This window comes from Onychostoma macrolepis, chromosome 03 (genome assembly GCF_012432095.1).
Source record: "Onychostoma macrolepis isolate SWU-2019 chromosome 03, ASM1243209v1, whole genome shotgun sequence".
NCBI lineage: Eukaryota > Metazoa > Chordata > Actinopteri > Cypriniformes > Cyprinidae > Onychostoma > Onychostoma macrolepis.
Window position 1 is genome coordinate 43359847 of NC_081157.1, and position 23578 is coordinate 43383424.

At 35.9% G+C, this 23578-nt stretch overlaps 2 protein-coding genes across 2 annotated transcripts; both read left to right on the plus strand.

Annotated features, from left to right (window-relative positions):
* Positions 1–9170: 9170 nt before the first annotated feature.
* Positions 9171–13477, plus strand: hoxb10a (homeobox B10a). Its single transcript, XM_058768680.1, has 2 exons — positions 9171–10394; positions 11536–13477. The coding sequence occupies exons 1-2, from the start codon at positions 9839–9841 to the stop codon at positions 11805–11807; spliced, it is 828 nt and encodes a 275-aa protein (XP_058624663.1). The 5' UTR covers positions 9171–9838; the 3' UTR covers positions 11808–13477.
* A 650-nt stretch (positions 13478–14127) lies between these two features.
* On the plus strand, positions 14128–22890 carry hoxb9a (homeobox B9a). The gene is made up of 2 exons (XM_058768681.1): positions 14128–18316; positions 20855–22890. Exons 1-2 carry the CDS (start codon positions 17803–17805, stop codon positions 21088–21090), a joined length of 750 nt encoding a protein of 249 aa, XP_058624664.1. The 5' UTR covers positions 14128–17802; the 3' UTR covers positions 21091–22890.
* Positions 22891–23578: the final 688 nt, after the last annotated feature.

Sequence of the window (23578 nt, forward strand, 5' to 3'; positions counted from 1 at the left end):
GTATTTGATGTTAAATTAACATGTTTGTGTATTACAAAACCTAAAAGATTAAAAAATGTTTTTTATTAAGGTTTGATTACAAATAATATTAAAGTTTACAGTGAAGTGTACAGATTTCTGTAAGCAATGTGTAAGTCTAATTTGCTATTTTTTAACATTAGTAACATTTATATTTCCGATTTATTTATTTTTTGTAATTCGACCTGTTACTTTAGAATTTATTATTTTATTTGTAATTCAGTAGATTCAGGTCGTCATTTGCTCGGGTTGAATGATTGTTAGCTACACTCTCAGAAATAAAGGTACAAAAGCTGTCACTGGGGCGGTACCTTTTCAAAAGGTACATGTTTGTACCTAAAAGGTCCGTTTTGGTACCTTAAAGGTACATATTAGTACTTGAAGTGTACATATTTGAACCTAAAAGTGTACCTTTTGAAAAGGTACCACCCCAGTGACAGCTTTTGTACCTTTATTTCTGAGAGTGTAGTGGTAGGCCTACACCATGTTTTCAAATGACTATAGGGTAAGGTTGACGAAACCAGTATTAACATACATGGGTAAATGTCCATCAAGTGTTAACTACTGCCCGAGCAAATTCAAATAGCCTACCTCACCATCAGCAAACCTTTTTCGACACGCCGTGGAAAGCTTATAGTTAAAATAGCAAAACAAACTCTCGGAATATTTAATGCAATGGATCTAAAAGATTATGAGGCAAAACTGATCCATCTGGCAAAACCAAAAGAAATCTGTTGCATTTGTTGTCGCTATATTGAGCACTCTTTAGTGTTGCCAACATTTCCATCTAATACGTGACTTAATTTTCTCAGTCTTGAAGTGATGTCAACAACAGAGCCATTTACGAGCCTCCTTTTCCATTCATTCAATATCAGTACAGCTGGATATGACTTATGCCAATTAAGGTTTAAAGCATTAAAATTCCGATAAATGCTCTCTCGCTAAAATCAAATCAAATGCCATATATTAAATAAAAAATGAATTTTAGTTTTTACTTATCTAGAGAATTCTGAGCATGGCTTTGCTATACTGGGAGAAGATTTGTGCGTGAGAAGTACAATCCTGGCAGTGCCCTTATAATGCCCTTATAATGTCGCAAACAATTGTTTATTTATTTAGCTCCAGAACAAACTGTGTAATAATCAACCACACTTTTTTTCTTCTTCAACTGTATAGTCACAGTCACAAAATATAGAGGTATCTTTCGTGAATGAAATTGCCAAAACGATTGTTCAGGATCGTTTTTCATTTTAAGGCTTTGAGAGAATTAAATTAGCGAATAATCTTATACTGAACACACGAGGAGCTTGGTCATAGCTCTTTTCTTGGTGGAGAGAAATGCCAACCTGCCTAAACAGACATTAACATAACTGTATGGCAGTAAAATAACCAAATGTATTGGCATGCAACATGCAACTCATGTGTGAAATTTTACAGGGCACTACAATTATGCTGACCTTATAAATCGCAGTTTTGGAAGAAACAGAGTTCTCTGATACTGTGAGCTCTAATTTATTCCATTATTTTCTGTGACACTGAAATCATTTACACTTTTATGTCGAGCCTTATATCGTTGCGCACAATTGTTTTAGGGATATATGATACACCCGAAATATCCATAGACGCTTTGGTTCATTTGTGTGATTTAAAACGCATTTTTTAGTTGTTGTAGCCTAAGTGCAAAAGTGTTGTGAATTTAGTCATTTTTGCGAGACTTGCTGACTTGAGGTCCAATAAATTTATCACTTAATTCTAGACACATATCTTCATATCTTAGCTCTAAGTTCAGACTTTAGAACATCTGGATGGTTGTGCGGGGATTTGTAATGGGCAGCTGCATAAGCCCGTTGGCACTCCAAGGATGCGATCCTCGGTCCGTTTTTGTCCTTTCAGTAGGCTACCAGTGTGTTTTAGGATAACACGTGACCTCTGTGTACTGTGTGTATTTGTGCTTCAGGATGAAATGAAAACATGCGTTTATTTTGAGCTGCTTTCATTCATTTATAAATCTAAACATTTACAAATCTAAACAACTAAAAACTAAACATCAATATTTATGAAGCCATTTCATGAAAAATCCGTCATTTTTAATTTATAAATATTTAACTTCAACTTTAAAATAACTTTAATCACCTTGACAAGAGAATGTGCAGTTTTTATATATTACAGCATGTTTGCAATATTTTCATGTTGAGAACTTGTGGTCATAGCCAATACTGACATCTCCACACATTTGTTTTAGTTTCATATTGTTTCTTATTGATCGGTCATTTGTTGGAAGTTTTTTTGATCAGCTTATAAATAAAATCACTACTAGTGAGAGTAAATATAATAATAATAATAATAAAAACTGAATGTTTTTGATTTTTGATTTTTCATGTTACTGCTATAAAATTAATATAAAATCTTAGAACTCTTGTCTGCGTTTGGATTCAGTGAGATTTTATAGTGTTCACATTAAGCTCCTCATGGCTACTACCAATGGTAGACATAATACTACCATTTTATTTTATTTTATTAATATTGTGTCTGATAAACATGCCAGTTCAAAATGTTACATCATAAAAAGAACAATCATTTCATTTTGTTCCTCAAGATATGAAGCCATTTAAAAAAAAAAAAAAAATGTATAACAAGAAACACTGATTGCAAAGTGTGTGTCTCGGGATATGTGGACATTTTGGCATAAGTTCAGCTCCTTTGGACCTGGCAGCTCCCATAACAAACCTCTTAAAGGGATACCTCCAAATTAAAAATGTAATTATCATTTACTTACCTTTTCTTTGCTCCAGCTCTCTATGCGTTCTCTCTTGAAACACACTCACAAAAAGTTATTTTGAAAAATATCTGTTTTTTTCTCCATACAATGAAAATAATAATACCAAAGCTGTTTGGTTATCACTGGAATTTTTCCCAAATATTTTGTTTTGCATTCTGCAGACAGGCTTGGAACGACATGACGGTGAGTAAATAATGACAGAATTTTAATTTCAAGTTCTACTTTGTAACACGTTATATACAGGGCCTATAAGTGTTGTTTCGATTGAAAGTCGTAAGTAATAACGTATGATGTCAGTTACCGGCTGCGTTACTCATTATAATTGCGGAGCAGTAAAAATGAGGAATGTACATTGTTGGTGAGTTTGCATGAACATTGCTGACATCTACTGGCGACAGAGTGTTACTGCTTACAACTCTTTCCGATTTAATGAACACTCTGCTTTTCTTTGTGTTGTGGAATGCAATTTCAGTTCATTTAATTTTTGAAAGTAACTTTTGTCTAACACTGTAAGTTGTATCTGTCGGAGAGAGGGAGCGAGAAACGCACTACTAAAGTAGTCAAGTGGTGAATTCTTGGAGGTTTGCCCTTCACAGTCCAGCAAGGTCGCACCGGATTTCATTGTGGAGCCTCTGATTTGAACACGACTTGGAATTTTACGATTCTGGAAAAGGCGCCCAGTCTCTCGATGACGGCACCCGCTGCGGGGTTTACGGGAAGCCTCTTTATTGAATTGTTCTCGCTCTGATAGTCATCCAGGACATTGGGCGTGTGTTCTTTGACTTAATTGTCTATTGGCGGCTGTAAAGCGTCACTGAAATACACAACAATAAAAAAATCACCCATGTCCATTGATAGAGATTGTCTGTTCGCATATAAATGAAATATAAAATTCGAAGCTTTATTAAAATGCATTTTTAAAATAATTTTAACTTCGTTTACATGATCAATTCGTCTATGATGAAGCCAGTGGACTGAAGAGTTCATTTTGCACAACTCCCCACCTCTCTGATATTCTTTTTTAAATTTATTTATTTTTTTTTTTTATCATCGATCCTTCTGTAAATTCATTAAACCACACACATATGAGTTCACGTGTCAGGAAAAGTTCATTGAGGTTCCGTGTGTAGTAAAGTAAACGTATGACAACATAATGCATTTTGAGAAACATGCTGACAGGAAATACTGCTTTCTCTTATTTTCACTGTCTTTGTTTAACTAGACTTTAGTGCAATGGCTCCACCATGTGGTCATTATATGTAACGACATCACTAATTTTTCGGGTTGTCATTTATTATCAAGGTAGTCATTTAGTTTTTTTTTTTTTTTGTCTTTTGAAAGCTTCAAACTAGTTGATAAGCATTTTTGAATGTTTCCACTCCAGTGGTTGTTGTAAACTGCTGCATGTGTCAGTGTCTTAAATATTTACTTTAAGAAACATGTATGGCTTTATTTCTAGCTAGAAGAAATAATTATAACAAATATAAACACTGCACATATGATATCAGTGCCGTGCCTAATAATTACCTTAGCATAATAATTCTTCAAATAACTGCAAAAATATTTCCATAGGGTAAACATTTTTTTTTTTTTTGCACATTGTTTTGTAGTTTACTGGAAGATTTAATATTTAATCTGATCATCCACAACCAGTCCTTTACGTTCAAATTTTGGTGCAGCACAATAATTGCAAAACTGACATTACTTGTCATATTCATCATTGACAAGAATGCAAAACTTACTGATATCATAGGCAGACTGTCAGTGAAAGTCAAATTAAACCGGATTGCACACTATAAAAACACAGAAAAAATCTTTGAAACATTCTAAAGAATAACATTTAAATGAGTTAAAAAGAGCAGTTACAGTATCTGGTCAAGAGCTTAACACATGAGTGATGGGGTCTAGGGAACGTCTACACTGGTCACAGGTGGCGCTAATATGGAGCAGAGTTTAGTTTCTCTTTGGCATATGGATATGGTCTGCAGCATCCTAAATCATAAATGTTCGTATCCAGCAGAGAGGGAGGCTCTCAGTGCATTTTCCCCACTTGTGTCAATAGAGGGTATTGACTGGCTTTATGCTGGTTTCCCACAACTTATTTAGCACCATTCAGTAGTTTGGCAGCAACTCAGAGTGGTATTAATATGAAGAGTTTATTTGCAAAAACACACAACTCCGTTTTTTTTATTTTTATTGTGTATTATTGTGTTAGTTAGCTAGTATTTATTAATTATTTTTAACCTAATCAAAATAACCCGACTGCAGTTTGATTGAGATTAATTTGAATGCACAAAGAAAAAACATGATTTTTGAAAATTGTTAAAAACGGAGTTATCTGTTTTTGCAAATGAACTCTTCATATGTTATTGTTTTATTCTACGCAACAGTATACCTAAAATATAGAATGGAACAGAACAAGATGTGTTCAGACATTCAGATTGACTTTATTGGAAAATTCTAGTCGTTTTAGTTCAGCGTCGCATGTCCACATAATATAGTTTACAAATTAATCTGGTTTTAATTTGTGTTTGGTTATTGATTATTCATTATCTTGTTTGATGTTTATGACTGGGTTTCTCATTTCTTTGAACGCATAATGCACCATGACACACAATCACCATCTTTAACATTTTTCTTTCTGTTAATACTTTTATTGTTTATGCACATTTTATTCAAAAATAATAATAAAATAAAATAAAAATCTTTCTGCCTTTTCTTTGTGATTACGCTGCCTCCTACTGGCAAAAGAAACCTATAGCTGTACGCTCTGGAGGTGTATACAATCGTAGGATGAAATGAAATAAGGTATCGTAAACCAATAGTGCAAGGTAACTGTTCTTCCTGACTCCAAAGGTCAAAAAGATTAGCAGATAAAAAGGGTGTGATGTATGAGAAACACATTTAGGGAACGCCTTATTCAGCAGCTTATGAATTACACATTTGAAATCCACAGACATCTCTTGAGTAACATTATAATTGTATTACACGATTCACTATTGCATTTGTTTCATTGCTTAGTTTAAAAATTAGTCCACTTCGATTGCAAACAATATAATTAACAACAACACATACACGTTCTCTCTCTCTCTTTGTTTTGTTTTGTAATAAGTTGCATAATGTTAAGGTGAACGTCTGAGCATTTAGAAAAAGGCTAGGCTTTTTGAATAGTCTTTTGACATATTTAGTTCTGTGCACTAATTCCAAAATTTTTAAAATCCCCCAGACATTTTATTATAGTTTACCCAATGTTACAGGCAATCCTCTTATTAAGCTCAGTTGTTTTACAAAAATAGGTTTTAAATACTTCACTGAGGACAACAGGACGTACATCTGACGTTCATCGCTGAAAACATGCTGCTCTGATCAGATATGTAGCTTAATGCATTTGAACTTGTAATTGCTTGCAGAACTGGCATGGATCTTTGCACAGTTGTAGGTTTGTCTCACCGCCAAGATATTCACACGCATCTTTTGAGAATTACATGCAAAGCATTAATGGTGCGCGTTTTCTGCACAGATGTTACTGAAATTATGTATTTTGTGATTCACATGAACAGATCCTTCTGAGCATAGCCAATTCCTCTGTGGCGCACGTTTTTAAGACCCAAAAGGTAACCGTTTGTCTTATAAGTAATGACTGACGGAAGCAGCAGCGAGATTTATGTATGGGCCCGGTCTCATGAAAATGCGTATAAATAGTACGCCAAATAAAAACAAATACTCGTGGTACTGATACGCAAAAATTGACTTTGGCGTGCATATGATACGCAAGTGTTTGCCGTGCATAATACGCAGTTTTCGTGTGCATATGCCAAAGTCCATTTTTGCGTATCAGTATCACGAGTTTTTGTTTTTATTTGGCGTACTATAATACGCATTTTCATGAGATCCGGTTGTTATTTATTCACAACAGACGCTTTTATCCAAAGCGACATACAGATGATGTAATCAAATCAATATTTATAAGATTTTCTAACTAAATCTAATTTTCTCCGGTTTTATTTGCCAAACCATTAATCTTGCACTAATATGCATTAAGGTGCAGGTTATATAAAAAGACAACAATGCCACAAAAAACTGATGCATGCCTTAGAAGTTCAACATCTGGACCTCTAGTCTACTCAGCACACACACCATGTGCATTTGTTGAAAGAAAAAAAAAAAAAAACTTAAATAATAATATAAAATAAAATAATTTTGTATGGTACTGTTGATCTTTCTAATTCCTTATACACCTTAAACAATTTCTGCAGACTAGACCAGCCTATGGAAAGAAGCTGTTAATTATTCAACCACAATCTTGAACTTTAAGAGAAAAAACAGAATTAGCTCACTCCCCTCTCCTCTCCACACCAGACACATGCTATTTAGAGACGGCTTGGCAGTAAAACTTTACAGCAAATGGAGTGGCTTGGTTGTCATGGCTACAGTTATACGAGTTCGACCGAAGATCCTCTCACCATTTGGAAGGGGCCAGCGATTCTGTTTGTGATTATAAAACTGGAATGTGTAGAATATAGGAAAATTCGATCAGGGTTCCTTTTCTTTCTGGCTATTTGTAAGAGAAAAGGAGTCGAGGAAGAAAGGCACACGGTATCTGGGATGTTCTTAAAATGCGTTAGGCATGTCAGTCAGAAAATGTTAAATAATTTTAGTGCAGCACGCCAGACAATAAGTAAACAATTGTTCGAGACAGGTGATGTCAACGCCAAATCTTTAGCACAAGCAATCATTCATGGGACGTCGAAGGCCAAAGGCCTCTTCGCGCCGAAGCTATTTGGATTTATGAAAACTTATTCAATTTTTCCAGTTTTTATTCCAATTGTGAAAGAGGTTCGGCTGGAGAACAATGTAAGTGTATATTACATTTATATTACATTTATACACGCGCTGATTTGTAAGTTGTTTATTTATCACCATATGGTTTATCCAGGTTATCAATTGTGAGCATTCTGTGAATTAAACAGATATGTACCTTTTTAACTAAATACATTTGGCAATGCAAAACATTTGACGATATGTCAGTGTTAGACATTGGAGACAAGTGTCTATTTTATCATATTAATCGTCGATTTTAAACTTTTTTTTTTTTTTTTTAAAGATTTGTTATAAACTTTATTTCCTTGAATTGCAATTTTTTTTTCACTGGAACAATTACAAAATAAAGCACTGCTTTACAATCTTGGCAAATGAAGATAGCAGAATATTGTAGTAGGCCTATGTAAGCTAAAAGACCTCATTTACACCTAGTATGTTTGCTTCAGAGAATATTAAGTTATTTATTTTTATTTTAAAAGCTGAGCGCGCACTACAATCAGAAAAAAGTGTTTCGCCCATCCCGAAACTATAATGAAATGTTTATTTTGTCGTCTAATATCCAGTGGATTATGTCATAAACAAATAACTAATTGGGTCACAAAAATCCAGTCCTGCAGTTGAGGAAGCACGTGGTTTGGCCCTGAGGTTCACGTGCCTGTTTTGATAAAATCTGCTATTAAATGCTCAACGTGAGTAGTCCAGGCAGATAAATTCGCAATGGTGCAAGCTTCGACTTATGTAAAGTTTTTAACAAATGTAACATTTGTGGATTTGTGGCTTGATGTTAATTTTATTCACGATGCGTCAAAATAATTGTTTGTTGTGTATCAACATTGTTTTTACCATCTACAATAAGATAGGTTAAGAAAGTCTTTAAACGTCTTTTAATCTTTTAATTCACATCTCGTCATATATATAAATAATTAATTTAACATAGTTTATCTACAGAATCCACTGATTGTTAGGACAAACCCATCATTCTAAAACATTTTATTGAAGATCTATATTTACAGATGCTATGAATGCTACTCCGTTAAAATATGTTGTGCTCTCCTATCTTGTTTTATTGAAACAAAACATAGATACATACTAAAACCTTTTTATTGGTACCTTTGAAATATTTGACCCCAAAAAATATTTTTTACCCAAAAAAGGTTGCTAGTTTACTTACGCAAAGAATCCGTTTTGTTCCTCTTATAGATAAAATATATAGGCCTATTACTTTGTCATGAGTAGCCTATACAAATATACAATAACATAACATTGATAATAATAAACCACAGTTAAAAAGCATACTATAGCTGCAGTTATGTAAAAAACTAAATTAATTCATTATTGATAGCATCTATTATAATAAAAATAAGACCTATATGTTATTATTATTATTATTATTATAAAATAGCGGCAGCTTATAAATTAATTTGTATAAAACACTGCGTCAATTTAAGTATTCGTGTTGCTTATATTATACTCTTGTCATCGGTGTTTTTTTTTTTTTTTTGTATCTATTGGTTTTTTTTTTTTACTTTTAATATCAGTAAATTGAATTAGTTCATATTTTTGGTTAAATATTTATTAACAATATCAAATGCATCACGCAAAGCCCAGTGCGCAGTCCAGTATTTTTGAAACATGTATGGTTGACCATTGCAAAGACAGTGCTAAACTTATTCAGTTCACCTTGACTATAATTCATATTTATCATTTTTTAAATCTTCAAATATTCAATAATATTAATAAGATTGTATTCGTGGTCTTTTATTCAGACATTTCACTATAATCTGGTATTGCTAGTATTGATAAAAAAGGCGAAATCACAGTGATTTGGGATGGAAGCTTGATGAAGCACTTGAATTAAGCAGTTCTGCAAGGGGAGGAGCTTGCCCGTGAACCCCAGTCTCTATTGAGGTCGCAGCAGAAGGAAACGTACATGCGCCATACTGCTTGAAAAGCCAATAGTAAGGATACTGTTGCCTTGGCCCAAAATATGCTCCAGCGATGCCATTCTCCGACAAATTCTCTACGGTGATTGTCACACTGTCTGAAGGGAAATTTTTCGATAGCCCAGATATAAAGGATCCTTTGCGTGGGGCGTACGGAGGTGATCACAATCGCGTCCCAACCTGGTCTGCCAAGTCCAAAATAGCGGGACCACCCCAGCGTATTCGATCGCTCTCCAGACAGTAAAACAGATTCAGAAATTCCCCGGCTGAGTAAGCCATGGCTCTGCCGCGTCACCAGTTTCTCCATGGAGCTGTGAACTGGGATGGAGCGCACTTGAGTCCTGTCCAGGTTTCTCATGTCAGCGCGTGCCCCATCAGGGAGGACCCCTTCTATTTTTCTCTGGACCCAACAGGGCAAGCCAGACAGCCTCTCGACATCTCCGCCTTCAGCAGATTCATGACAGATATGGGCTCTCTGAACGGCACTGACAACCATCGTCCAGAACCGTCTTTTTACTCCGGACACAAACTCTTATCTCTCAATACCCACACGGATCCAGAGAGTCCGTCGCACTCTTCCCACTCAGACTCCCAACAGTTGCACAGTCTGTCCTTCTCCGCGGCTTCCCGTTCAGAAACTGACAATAAGCCCGATACGCATTATTTAACGACGGAAAGCACTAAATACCCGAGCCAGTGGAGTGAAAGCAGAACCAACGGGAGCATCATCACCACACTGAGCATCAGTCAAAGAAGTAGAGACGACACAGAGCCAAATAATCTCCAGACAGACTTTACCGGGAGCGATAAAACTCACAGAAAGGGAACGCAAGGTGGGTAAACAAGGTTAAAAGAAACAGCAGTGGGTAAAGCAAGCCCATCAAATAGCCTACCAAGACAAGATTTTATTTTTCCCTTTCCGAAAGCAATTGAAGGGTGTAGCCACTGACACACAAAGAGAACCAGGGCTTGAAAATGAATTTATTGCACCGAATTACCCCAGACAGACTAAATTGCACGTCGTTTCTCAGAACATCAAAACAGCGGAAGGATCCATTGTCAACTGGAAACCTTAGTGTGGGCCAGGTGTGGCATTGCTTTAGGACACTTTATTGATGTGAAACGAAGAAACTCACTTCTGGATTCAGAACTGGCGGTTTGGTATAATTACTGAGAAGTGTGTGTAGGCTATAGCTACTGAGGCTAGGCCTATAATGTAAAGATAAACCAGCGTTAGCAGATTCAGAACAGCCATGTAAATATATTTTTGTTATCCTAGTATTTTTTAGACCAATACACGCGTTTTAAGGACTCTAATAAACGTGGCAGAAGCCTAACATTTCTAAAAGGTGTGTCTGTGTGTGTGTGTGTGTGTGTGTAATTGTTTTGTCATTTTCCCTAAATAGTCTCTATCTTGAATATTCACTTATATATATTTATTTGTTTAGCCCGAAATGTGCAGTAGGCTATTTTTAAGACATTTTTTATTATACTAAACCTAAAACAAAACAACAACAACAACAAAAAATTAAGAACGATTGAAAGTTGCATTATAAATTTAAAGGTGACAAGTAAATGCCTTTTCAGCCTCTGGAATGTGAGGGCCAATACTTTTTCCTTACTCTTTTCCTTGTTCTTTTCTTGGCTTCGTCCGTTTTATGAACCAGTTATTTGCAAAATATAATTGGTTTAATTTGCTCTAGTTAAGATAATATTTGAGTGAACTACAAAATGTGTATGCAATGCATAGCATGCATCGTTCTCTCCCTTTCTCCTCATTTGTTTTTTTCTCCTTTCTCCCCCTCTCGCCGACCAACACAGACACAGTGCGTAGTCTGTGCTGACATTATTTCCTGTCATAAAATGTCGGACACAGCCAGGTAATGGCCGCGAGCGTCAAGCTCAGAGGCTATTTGCTCACTGTGAAGGGTGACTGTATAATAGCCTTGTCTCTCTTTCTCTTTTTATCCGAAGACGTGACTTTAGAAAACGCTGCAAATGGCTGGCTGTCGGCGAAAGCAGGGAGGAAGAAGCGATGTCCTTACAGCAAACACCAAATCTTAGAGCTGGAAAAAGAATTCCTATTCAACATGTACCTGACTCGCGAGCGCCGCCTGGAGCTTAGCCGGAGCATAAATCTCACCGACCGCCAGGTTAAGATTTGGTTTCAGAATCGCAGGATGAAACTGAAAAAAATGACTCGAGAGCACCAGACAAGGCACCCTGGCACAAGTTTCACTGTTTAGTTTGCTATGTAAGACGGTTAAAAATACCGAACTCAGCGCACAAATCATTGCAGCTATCATCCGGTGCAAGTGGATTGATGCAACTGCTGCTTCTGATGGATTAACGGGAGGAAACGATCAGTCAAATCTTACGGTGTTTCACAATATGTGTTCTATAAGGCAAATGTAAGGGAGATAAATGTAATACCTCGCATGAAGATGAACATAAAAGTGTAACGAAATAAGAAGAGACGTTTTTGGCTATTCGATGTAAGCTTGTCATATTCATACAAGGCCCATGGACAATGTTTATTGTTCTGGTCAACTTTTCAGCGACCTAATATTTTGTAATTTTCGATATTTGAACAATGCTTTCCCATTAGCCTATATGAGGATTTTTTTGTTTTGTTTTTTGTTACAGGTTATGAGTGTTACAGCGGTTGTGTTTTGGGGCAGGCTATTTATGTGTTAGGTAGCTAACTATGTGCGGACACTCCCGAGTAAAAAAAAAAAAAAAAAAAATCCTGAAAGGGAATCCATTATCAGAGGAGCAGTTACATCAAGCACAGGTACTGTTGTTTTGTTTTAAATGTTGTCTCTTGTCTTGTCTTTATATAAGCTGGAGTGAAAAGGCACAGATTTTTTCTTCTGCTGAAGCATGGTTGAATGTATAACTTAAAATGTGATTTTTAAAAGTTTCTGTTTTGAAAAACAGTGCATTTTTAAATAAAAGATTGCACTTCGTGACCATAAAACGTTTATTCAAAGTACGGTGGTCACTTTGAAAATGACCTTATCTGCAGTGTTCTAATTTAGTATTGTGACAAGGCGTTTCGAAAAATAAGTAGACCTATAATGGACAAATTTAAAGTTGTAATACAAGCATTAGGCCTTCTTATTTTTAAATATTTGTTTCATACAATTCAAGAATTCAATTCGTGACAGCCTATAGCTTGGAGAGACGAAGAACCTGGCATGAAACTTTCTTTAGTCTTACAATTAAAGGAGAAGGCATTTGGCAATTGTAACAATTCCAAATTTAATTGCGGTTTTGAGTTAATTGTGAACTTTTTTTTTAACTTTTTTTTTATAGATGTATAAACAGATTTTGGCTACTTGATTTTCGGTGTAAATGTTATTAGAAAAAAAAAAAAAAGACATTTGAATTTAATTTGAACAAAACCTTTTGAAATTCCATTTGATTAATTGATCGAGTCGTTGTCTTAACACTAAGTCCAAAATAAAATAAAATATATTGTTACTTTTTTTTTTTTTTATCATTTTATTAGGCTAACCTACATAATTTTTAACTAGATATATATATTCTATAAAACATAACGTAAGTGCATCAAAAATGCAAATTATTTTATCTCTGGAATTAATTTCTTGTAAATTCAAATGGAGCTATTTGAATTTTAGAAGTTAATGTGAAGTTATATTTAAACATCTGGATTCATTTTACGTTCTGCTTTCAGCTTCATCTCAAATATCTCAGGTTTGCATTACTAGACCTGTATTTGAATGGCCGAAAAATAATTGTGAGCGCTTTCTTGAGTATCTTATGTGCACTAAGAAGAATTAACCGGATATAATGGTAAAGCATGTGAACGTTAGATATGGATGTTTGAACCCTTTGTATGTTAATTTGCACTGTGAACGATTGTTATTATTAAATTTGCATTGTGTTGTGAGATGTGCTATATTTTTATAGGTTTCATTTAAGTGAAGATGAAATGTAGGCCTATCAGTTGTTTACTTTTTTCCATTCTGTCCGAGAGTTTTCGGCGCGTAAGAAATAATTCTGAACATATGCTGATGTTACTTGACTTGTTACAGTTCCTCCTCTTTTGTCTAAGCGAGTCTTTGCTTTGGTGAACCGCCATGTTGAGATGGGACAATCCCCAACGTCATTGGCCAGGCAGGGCCCCTTTTTATAACAGGGGGCAATAGACCCTTTTATTGCCGACAGTCTGGAGAGAACCGGATATGCTTGTGAACTTAAATTACTTTATTTCAAGCAACGTCTTTAAACAATTCTCGCTATCTCCTTTCCCCGCAGTGGGTCAGAAATGTTCCAGTTGATTTCTTGAGATTTTAGCTCCAGTGCCCTCTAATACGGTTCCTCAGTTAAGCAGTGCTCTGTTAAAGGACATAGCACTGAAATATGAGTGCTCATCTGGTTCAGTACTTTTGGACGCTAGACTGCTGGCAGCCCTTCAGGTCTTGCCTTTGAACACGGAGAAGACCAAGCTGGTCTGTGATTTAGGTAGTTTCAAGTTGTTGGGCTGGACGTTTAATTTCACAGGAACCTGAAACTGCCTGAATTGCTCCAGTTAAATACACCATTGTCCATTCAACGTGGAATGAAGATATAGTGTCGACTTCATTGAAAATACTGATTTAATAATCCTTGTAAATGAGCTATTACGGGTTAAGCTTATGTTAATATCGCAGCCATCACATCGTGTTGTTTCTTTCTTTTACATATTACTTACACACTCAGTAACTGGCATAAACAAAATTCATTTTTCTTTTTTTAAATTATGAAAACTTGGCTACAAGCACTAGTTTGTAAGTTTGTTCATCCACAACACGTTTCTTCGATAACTTCCCCCTTTGTTTTCAAAATGGCCTGTTTTTTTGCTTCGCGCCGGTGAGTTAGCAGATGCATGTCCTGCGCGATTTTAAAGAACAAATTAGTTTTCCAAAAATTCCAACACAATGCCTCAATTATATACTAAACTTTTTTTTTAATATAAATATTCAAATGCTCTAGGTAATTTGACGTTAATCAATTGTGATCACCTGTAAAGTTTTGCAGTTAGAGTAGAATAAACCCTTTTTCATGCTGTATAATACATATATATATATTATATTATATATTAAGTCATGATCTATGAAAAACGCGTTTCTTTTGATCTCATCCGTATAGAAAGTTGGTTATATATTTACTGTTGTACTAGGTGTATTGTGTGTATCCCCAATGTAGTCAACTGAGCAACTGTTGTCTCTCTGGTGTGTATTTTCACTTTAAGCTTTTTGTGAAGCTTTGTGTGTGACTAGCCTGCCAGTGTAGTTTTCAACAGATCGTTAAAGATCTAAGTTTTTTTTTAATTTACATTTTAAATACACATGGGTGAATAATTTAGCTAAAACAGTAATAAATTGACCTAATAAACGGTTTGTATATTTTTAGCCTAAACAATGAAATATTAAAAAATTGGCAATAGGTTTATAATAATAATAATAATAAAATACGTTTATAACATAGCTTATAAATTCTGTTATTTTAGCTGTTGCGTTTAGAAATCCACAATTATATCACAATTTTTTTTCTTTATCATATTAAAAATTCTGATTAACTGTGATATTTCTTTAGAACAAACACATTAGAGCAGTAGAAAAACATTTTGATGTAGAAAACTTTGTAAAATTGCAAATTGATGATTTGCACTGTGTGGTAACGCTTGCAGAGTGCCTGCTTGTGGTGACTAGCGTGCAACATTATTGGTCAATATGCTATCATTGCTGAAATCATCTGTAGGCTACACCAGCAAAAAATATGGCGAAATCGTAGGCTAGTTTAAGAAAGTTTTATCCTTAAGAATAAAGTTATTTTACGGATTCTTGCAACAGGTAAATTCATATTACAGCACTAGCCCACTCGTTACAAGAAACTCTACATATTGAAGGTGAGACGTGCAGTTTAAAGTCCACTCTTCTACACTGAATAAAATAAGAGATGTTTAGGCTACTTATAAATAGTTATAAAACGGTGTTTATATTAAGACATTTTAAACTTAAACTTTAAAGCATACATTAATCTCTCTGTTGCTGATGCCTTGATTAGGCCTACTTGAAAAAACTTCATGCTAAAATATCAAACATATCCAGAATGTGGACAAGGAAGACACAGAGTCATGCTTAACAACCACAGGAACCTAACACTATAACGATTTCAAAAATGTCCTACAAATTACGTTATTCTTGTTAATAGATGTTTATTTGCAAACACGTGTGCTAAGATGCATCTCGATGATTAACATTTGTTTGAATGAAATTTCTTTGTTCAAAAGAGGTGTTGTTTCTTTATAAACAGGAATATGTTAAATAAAATGGTATTTTCTGTGGTCACATACGGCAAACAGTACTTCTCTAAACACGAATTTCACTAAAAGAAATACTTGAAACTTGTATGTTCACCAGATGCCTGTTTTTTATTTATTTATTTATTTTTATTTAGAATATCACATCGTATATTTTAAACTAGCTTGATGGTATGTGGCATGTTCCACGGTATGCTCTTATTCATAGTATAGAGGCCTAATTTTACATAAGGAAATACGATCCAAATAGATTACAATATAAGGTTAATGTGTAGCATTCGATACACATTTTTTTTTTTTTTTTTGATTATGTTTCCTTCTCTCTAGTAATTCCAGCAAAAAGCAGAGATTCTTGAATGTGAATTAATGCACCGGTAACGAGTTAATTAACATTTTAGTGGTTTTAGAGATTCTATAGCGCAACTTACTGCACAAATGTATCTTATTATGCAACATGCCCTGTTTACCCGTGGTTACGGGTGTTGTTATAAACCTGGCACGAAGCTAAGTATGGGCTAAACTCTCATGAAATAAGATGGTAATAGCTACTTTAATGTCTTTTTTTCAGTGAGCTCTACAGTGCATGTAATGACTTTGTAAATTTAGAAACATAATTTGCTATTGTTCTTTTGCTGAGGCACAACAGCATCATATGTTCTATTCATTCTTGTATTTTAGGGGCAACTATTTATTGGGTGTACGGCCAAGACACACAGCAAGTGCTGAAATCACTGTTATATTGTATTACATTGCATTGATGGTCCAAGATATTCACCACAGACAGTGAAATCCTTCCTGAAACATTTGCCTTCTTGCAGGCGTAATTCAGAATTTCTGTTGCAAAATTTTGCAGAGAGAGTAGAATGGACTGGTATGTATCTGAATAAAGTGATAAAATAAAAAAAGAAAAGAAAATCCTGTTTATTTGTGTGTGTGAAATGAGCGACTGGATGGAATACTACAGCGGAGTCGTTCACGGTCCTCGCCACAGGCAGTATATCAGGCCTATAAAAATCAAAGCTGCCTGATGTAGTATTTTATTATAGTATTAAACGACCAAAAAAGTTCAAGTAGTTTCTTCCATAAATACAAGGGGATTGTCGCACGGTGGTGTTTAATACCCTCGTTAACAAAAAATGACTGTTAATTTCCCAATAAAGCTGTTCATTATCTCAACGTACTCCTATTACTCCAAGAAGGAAGAGGTTTGCCTCCTCGGAGGCTTAGAAGTTTAAACACGTGGGGGGATAAAATATTTTAGTGAAAAAATCGGTTGAGTAAACTTTATAAGCAGACGTCACTGCCTTAATATGGTTTTTGTGGTATCTTTCAAAGTCCTGTTAAATATCTCGATAAATTGCCTATATTAAATAGGCCTAGTTATTGTCATACATTTTATCAAGCAAATATGATCAAGCTCCCATTCAGCACTTATGCTGTAGATCACGATATAAAGTCACATCAATTCATAGACAAAAATGTTCTCTCGCTTATTATTGTGGGCCATTGCCCAGCATATGCATTTTTTTTTAAATATATAATGTCAAAACGTTTCATAATTTAAGTTGACATTTTCCCGACTGCTTGTAGATATCAGGAGATATATGGACACGCTCCCATTTTGCATATTGCATAAACAAGACAATTTATTTAGATGGGAAATATAGAGAGAGCAAGAGGAGGAGAGCTCCGTACAGCCTCTTGGCGGATTGATTTACACCCCATTGACGCTTTATCAGGCTCGCGAAAAAAGTCTGACCAATCACTTCGCTCGGAGCGCACACCACAGCAGCCCGGCTCTACTTCGTTGGCGAGCGAGTAGAGAGGAGTACCGTAAAGAGGGGAGTAAAGCACATTTCTATTGTACATGTTTTCCCTTTAATGAACAGTACGTTATATAATGTCCGAGAATGTCCATTTCTGGAACTCTAAGCAACTACTATGTCGATTCTATCATAAGTCATGAGGGAGAAGATCCGAACGCGTCCCGCTTCTCCAATGTACAGTACTCCAGCGCTAGACAACCGGGACCCGGCGAGCATCCCGAGTTCCCCTCTTGTAGCTTCCAGCCCAAGCCTCCAGTGTTCAGTTCGTCATGGAGTCCATTCAGTTCCCACGCGTCCAATGGCTTACCCGCGGTCTACCATCCGTACATACCGACGCAGCCAGTGCCTTCAACGGATACTCGATACCTCCGCACATGGCTTGACTGTGCTCCGAGAGCAGAGCCATTGCCTGGGCAAGGACAGGTCAAGATGGAGCCGCTCCTGGGACATCTCGGGGAACCACCGAAACTAGTTGGGCAGCATGAGTATATCTTGGAGTCCTCTACAGCAAGAGAGATGAATTCTAGTCACAGCGCCGGGTTTGAAGACAATAAGGACATATGCGAAGGCAGCGAGGACAAAGAGGGACCGGATCAAAGTAAGTTATAAACCTAGGAAGTGAACACTCTGTAAAGCGTTTAATGCTGTCATAAAACTAGAACAAAGCAACGGAGAGCAACAGACACCTCACGCAGCCAAGTATGATCATAACATTCTCAAGTCTTCCGCTAGCATGTAGGTTTTTTTTTTTTAATCGAATCTGTATTTTTACCCAGATATGTATGATTTAGCCATGCTATACATAGCCTCTATAGCATCGCTGAGCACTGTTTTGCTTTGCTCGGTTGGAGTCACGTAGAGGTTTCACACATTTATTAAACAAGATTTAATTTTCCTATCATATTGTTTGAGTTTTTTTCATTCTTGAGTAACTTTTAGTATATTCGTTCTCTTTCTGTCTCTGTTAGAGTCCCTTATTTGCGCGTCAGTGCACTTTAGTGCACCAGCCAGTTTTGGGTCGGCTGTAAACAGCTTTTTTTTTGTGTGTGCAATGACTCTCCAAAGCGTCTCTTACTTATACCGTAGTGCAAATGTTGGTCTTATGTTTAGTAGCTCTTGGTTAGCAAAAATATTATAAGGTTTATTTGCGTTTCATCTGAAACTTGAATTTATTTATTTGATCTAATTCTATTTATTTGTAAATATTATTGACTGTATATAATCCCTGAGGTCAAGGCATAGTTTGAGTACCACAAAATAAATGGAGTACTGCATAAATGTTTTCAGTGGTAAATCTGGCTGCTGGGGGGATTGTATGTTTTTCTCTGACCTGTTTGCCTGTTCTTGAGCTCCCTCAAGAGTGGGTTTGAGCCGGTGCAGAGAATTATCCATAGAATAATTCCAGCTCATAACCATGTAAGATTTTTTATTGCCAAAGTATTCCAACAAGTTCAGAAATGCATCTTAATTCTTAGGGATTTGTTCAAAGATCGTTTTCGATTTTGTCGCAGTGAATTTGAAAAGGCCATTGATTTTAATCCGTGAAATAGTCTGCAGCACTGTGAACTAATGGAATTGTGCGCAATAGAAATCCCCAATGTGCTACCCCGGGCGGCATTCCAGAATAAACTGAAGGCAAAGGCAATGATGTTGGGAGTTACACGTCCCGCTTTGTGCTCATGGCTGCCCATGAGAAAGAAAAAGTTATAGCTTTCAAGTCTATTAAGTTATCAGAGGAGCCAACATCCCCATTAATCGTACGTGAGCTATTTGGGATATGTTGCGTTAAAAAAAATTCTCAGAGTAAAATACGATTCAATGCAAACATGGGCAAATGCAAGAGGCGCATTGTCTTTGAAAACGTTTTGATCAAATTGCCTACATGCAATAAATTAAATTCTAAACTTTGTGTGGCTAATCTGTGGATTTTGATTCATTTTTATTAATGGAAACGCACGTCACTTTCCTCATCATATAGCATGACCCTCTTAGTGTTTCATTGTTAGGGATCAAGTCTCGGTCCTGTCTCGCAAGTTGCAAGTTATACAGACGTGTCCGCGAGGCCTCTTGCTGACATGACACGCGCATTAATCATTTTAGATGCGTGTATCTCATTCCATCATTATGAAAATACAATTGCGTCATAAGATTTGGGATCTCGTAGAAGGCTGATGTGTATGTCTTGAGGCAAAAGCGATGGAGTTTCCACTCATAGGATGGGAAACAAATACAAATCTACAAATGCGTGGCTTTTTCTAACATGCTAGCATACACTTTCAAACTGTCCGAGCCCCTGAAAAGTGGAGTTATGTGCCAAACGCTGAATGTTTTTCATTCGACTAGCATGCATTTTAAGAGAGTGTGAAGCACCAGCATGGTAGAAATTTTCCCTTGACGTCACTGAACCCACACAGGTACGGAAGACGTGCACAGGTGACATCAATTTCGTCATCACAGTGAATCTCGAGTCGCTGTAACATTCAGCTTTTCCATGTGCATGTTAACAAAAGTCAGCACAACGGAAATTTTTCAGCCTCCCATCTGCATTCCCGACCAAACCACTGAGGGAGAAGACGCCTCGTTAGAGATGCTCTTCCTCCGTAATTCATCCCACATTTCTGCCTAAAAAGGAGATCATCTAATGTCACATGTGACCACATTTTACAGTGCATTCCAGTACGGTTAAAATCCCTGTAGAGTTCAAAATTAAACCTTTCTTTTCCCTCAGTCCTTTTCTTATTATTTTCTCCCCCCCTCATTGCTTTCACATTCTCCGTTGCAGGGAGATGAATGACATGCATTATCACAGGTGAATTTAGATGGCCTCTTCTACAAAGTTGTTGCCTACTGGTGGTTTTACAGTTTAAGCGTCGAGACATTGTTTTTTATTTTATTTTTGCGTATCATGTTAATAGGATGAAATTGCTTTGCTTTCCTTTCTTTTATTTTCATCAATCATGGTGTTGGTTTTCATGCATTTGTAAGTGATGGCGCCCTAAAGCACTTTATTTTAATAATATTCAGTCTTCGTGAAGGCTGTAACTTTGAGTGCATTGTGAAATGTGTTTCCTGTTTCATATTGGAATCCGTTCTAATATTATGATCTGCTCTTTTTGTTTTTGACTGTCATTTGCAGACGACCCATCTGCAAACTGGTTACACGCTCGATCATCCCGGAAGAAGCGATGTCCATACACGAAATATCAGACCTTGGAGCTAGAGAAGGAATTTCTGTTCAATATGTACCTCACCCGAGACCGGAGACACGAGGTAGCTCGCCTGCTGAACTTGACAGAGCGACAAGTAAAAATATGGTTCCAAAACAGAAGGATGAAAATGAAGAAAATGAATAAGGACCAGCCCAAAGAATAATAACGCAGACTGGTGCCAGGCGTTCAAGACTTTTACAAAGAGTCTTTTAAATCTGGAAGCTGATGCAAGAAGGTTTTACTGCATCAAAAAGAAAACGCACACACGCACTCACACACCATTTCCGCATGACTGGACAGTGTTAAGCATATACAGTATAAGGAAGAGGTGAGATGATGCAGAGGAGGGGGAAAACGTCGTGCCATCTCTCCCTTCTTTTATTGCATTTTATGACTTGTGCGAAAGAAACACTTCGTCAGGAAATAAACAGGTGATAATGAACTGTTTCAACAGGCTATGAACAGCTGAAATATTGTGCTTTTTATAAAGTTGTTCTCTATAATTCTGCATTTTTCATCATTCCTTTTGTCATTGACTTGTGCTGATATAAAATGTATTTAACAAAACATAAGCCTCATTCAGTAGCTATACAAGGGAAGTTTTGCTTATCTGTAAAGCATGTTCACGTGTTTGCTGAAGACGTGAGCTCTCTTTTACAAAATTATTATTATTATTATTATTATAAGAGCGGAATAAAACAGCCTTTAGTTCGTAGTCTCTATACCATTTGTGAAGCGGTTAAGCGGTGCTAACGGTTTTCAAAAACCTTTTGAAGTTTACGATATTATAAATTAGCTCCTTTTGACATTTACTTGTGCGCAGAGATTTGTGGTAGACGCACACTTATAAAATGTCTTGGTTTATTCGAATGTATTAATAATAATAGTAATAATAATTTCTAAATTTGCTTTCAGATCTTTTCTTTAGGCTATAGCTTCTACCATAGTTTCGTTGAAATAGTGTTTGTATCATTTGGGGTCAAAATCAAGAATCAAACTGAAGTAATTATACACGAATGAAATGAGTTATTTTACTTACTAATTTTTTTCTTTTCTTTTTTTTGCGCGCGTTCAAATATCCCAAAATAATCCTTTTGAAAATTAGAGTGCAGGTTCCGAGTGTATGTATTTGTAGCGTCAGTAACCATAGAATTAATTCGTGCTTAAATGTATAACAACCTTTAATACAGATTCGGTCGCAGTTGTTTACATAAATTTGCGCATGCCTCGTATTGTGTAGTTTTCTTATGTACGTGTTAATGAAAAAGCTAGTATTAATTCGAAGCTGTTTTATGTACGGTCTAAGGATTGTTGTTTTAATTTATTGTAAATACGTTAATATTTTTTTTCTTCTTTTAAATGGAATGTTTTATATGTTGTAAAAAGAATTTCAAAAAATAATTCATACTTGAATGAGCTGATACACGTAACCTTTTATTTTTCCTATTTTGTTTACATGTTCCATGTATATATGTCCAGAATCATGTCCGTTGTCCATTGTCAGTGATGTTTATTTCTGTATTTGCTCGTATCGTCATATGGCTTTGTTGGATTAGAGATTTGTTTTATGTTTTTGTGATTTGACTTAACAGAAATTGAGCGCGGCTTTCTTCAAATGTCAATTAGCTACTCCTTAAATTGTTTGATACAAGAGTACACACACACACACACACACACACACACACACACACACACACACACACACTCACACACACACACACACACACACACTCTCTCTCTCTCTCTCTCTCTTTTGTGCTAGTTTCTAACACGCTTGTTTCATGGCTTCTGAACATTTATTAAAAGAAAAACAATTACATCACCGGACTTTAACCCGTAACGTAAGATCTAAATTGTTTTTGTACACAACTGTTCTGTCTCCTTTTGTGTCATTGTTTTGTGTTGTTAATCTGTGCTTTTGCACTGTTGATGCTGGACTCATTAAAAGTTTACACATAGACCACACACGTTTTGTTATTCCTATGGACAGAGCTAATATGCAGGTTGGTGAAAGATACTCAAATACAATATAATCTAAAATGTAACATTTTTTTTCTTTCTTCTGAAGGAGTGCACAGTCTGATGTATCACTGCAACAGAAACTCTCTCGAAATCTAAACGTTCATCATGTAATTAAAATAAATATGCGTGGCTGTGCACGACCTGTATCTTTGTGAATGTGTTATCGATACTAGCTCGACACACTGACATACATTTTTGTCAAATTGAAGTCTTTGCTGCTTTTTATCATTACCAATGTTGTTGTTATTATTATTATTATTATTATTATTGCACATGTCAACTCTTTATCTTATTTGGCGTGTTTGTCAATAATTGCCATTTATGTTTTCCATTGTAAACCAGCCCAAAGTTGATCTCATCCTTTTTGTGCTGTAGCGAAGGACATGCTGTAGTACTCCACTTTAATGTTTACTGCATTTTATAACGAGAGTCATATGTTGTAAATATGCTATCGTGCGCTCGAGCATTCATCTTGAATCGGAATGAAGAAACGTGCAGCTCATATGTGGAAAGAAGGATTACTGAGAATAACCATGACTCATCTTTGCTTTGGATCTCTTCTTAACGTATTATTTGATTCCCCTATGATATTTGTGGTGTTATATTTGGCTATACCGCATCCTCCAGAT

Bases quoted from the DNA above. Each gene is read 5' to 3' on its own strand.
- hoxb10a (XM_058768680.1), top strand. From the start codon at position 9,839: ATGGCTCTGCCGCGTCACCAGTTTCTCCATGGAGCTGTGAACTGGGAT. The intron at 10,395-11,535 runs GTGGGTAAACAA...TTTTATCCGAAG, and splicing joins TCACAGAAAGGGAACGCAAG to ACGTGACTTTAGAAAACGCT.
- hoxb9a (XM_058768681.1), top strand. From the start codon at position 17,803: ATGTCCATTTCTGGAACTCTAAGCAACTACTATGTCGATTCTATCATA. The intron at 18,317-20,854 runs GTAAGTTATAAA...TGTCATTTGCAG, and splicing joins CAAAGAGGGACCGGATCAAA to ACGACCCATCTGCAAACTGG.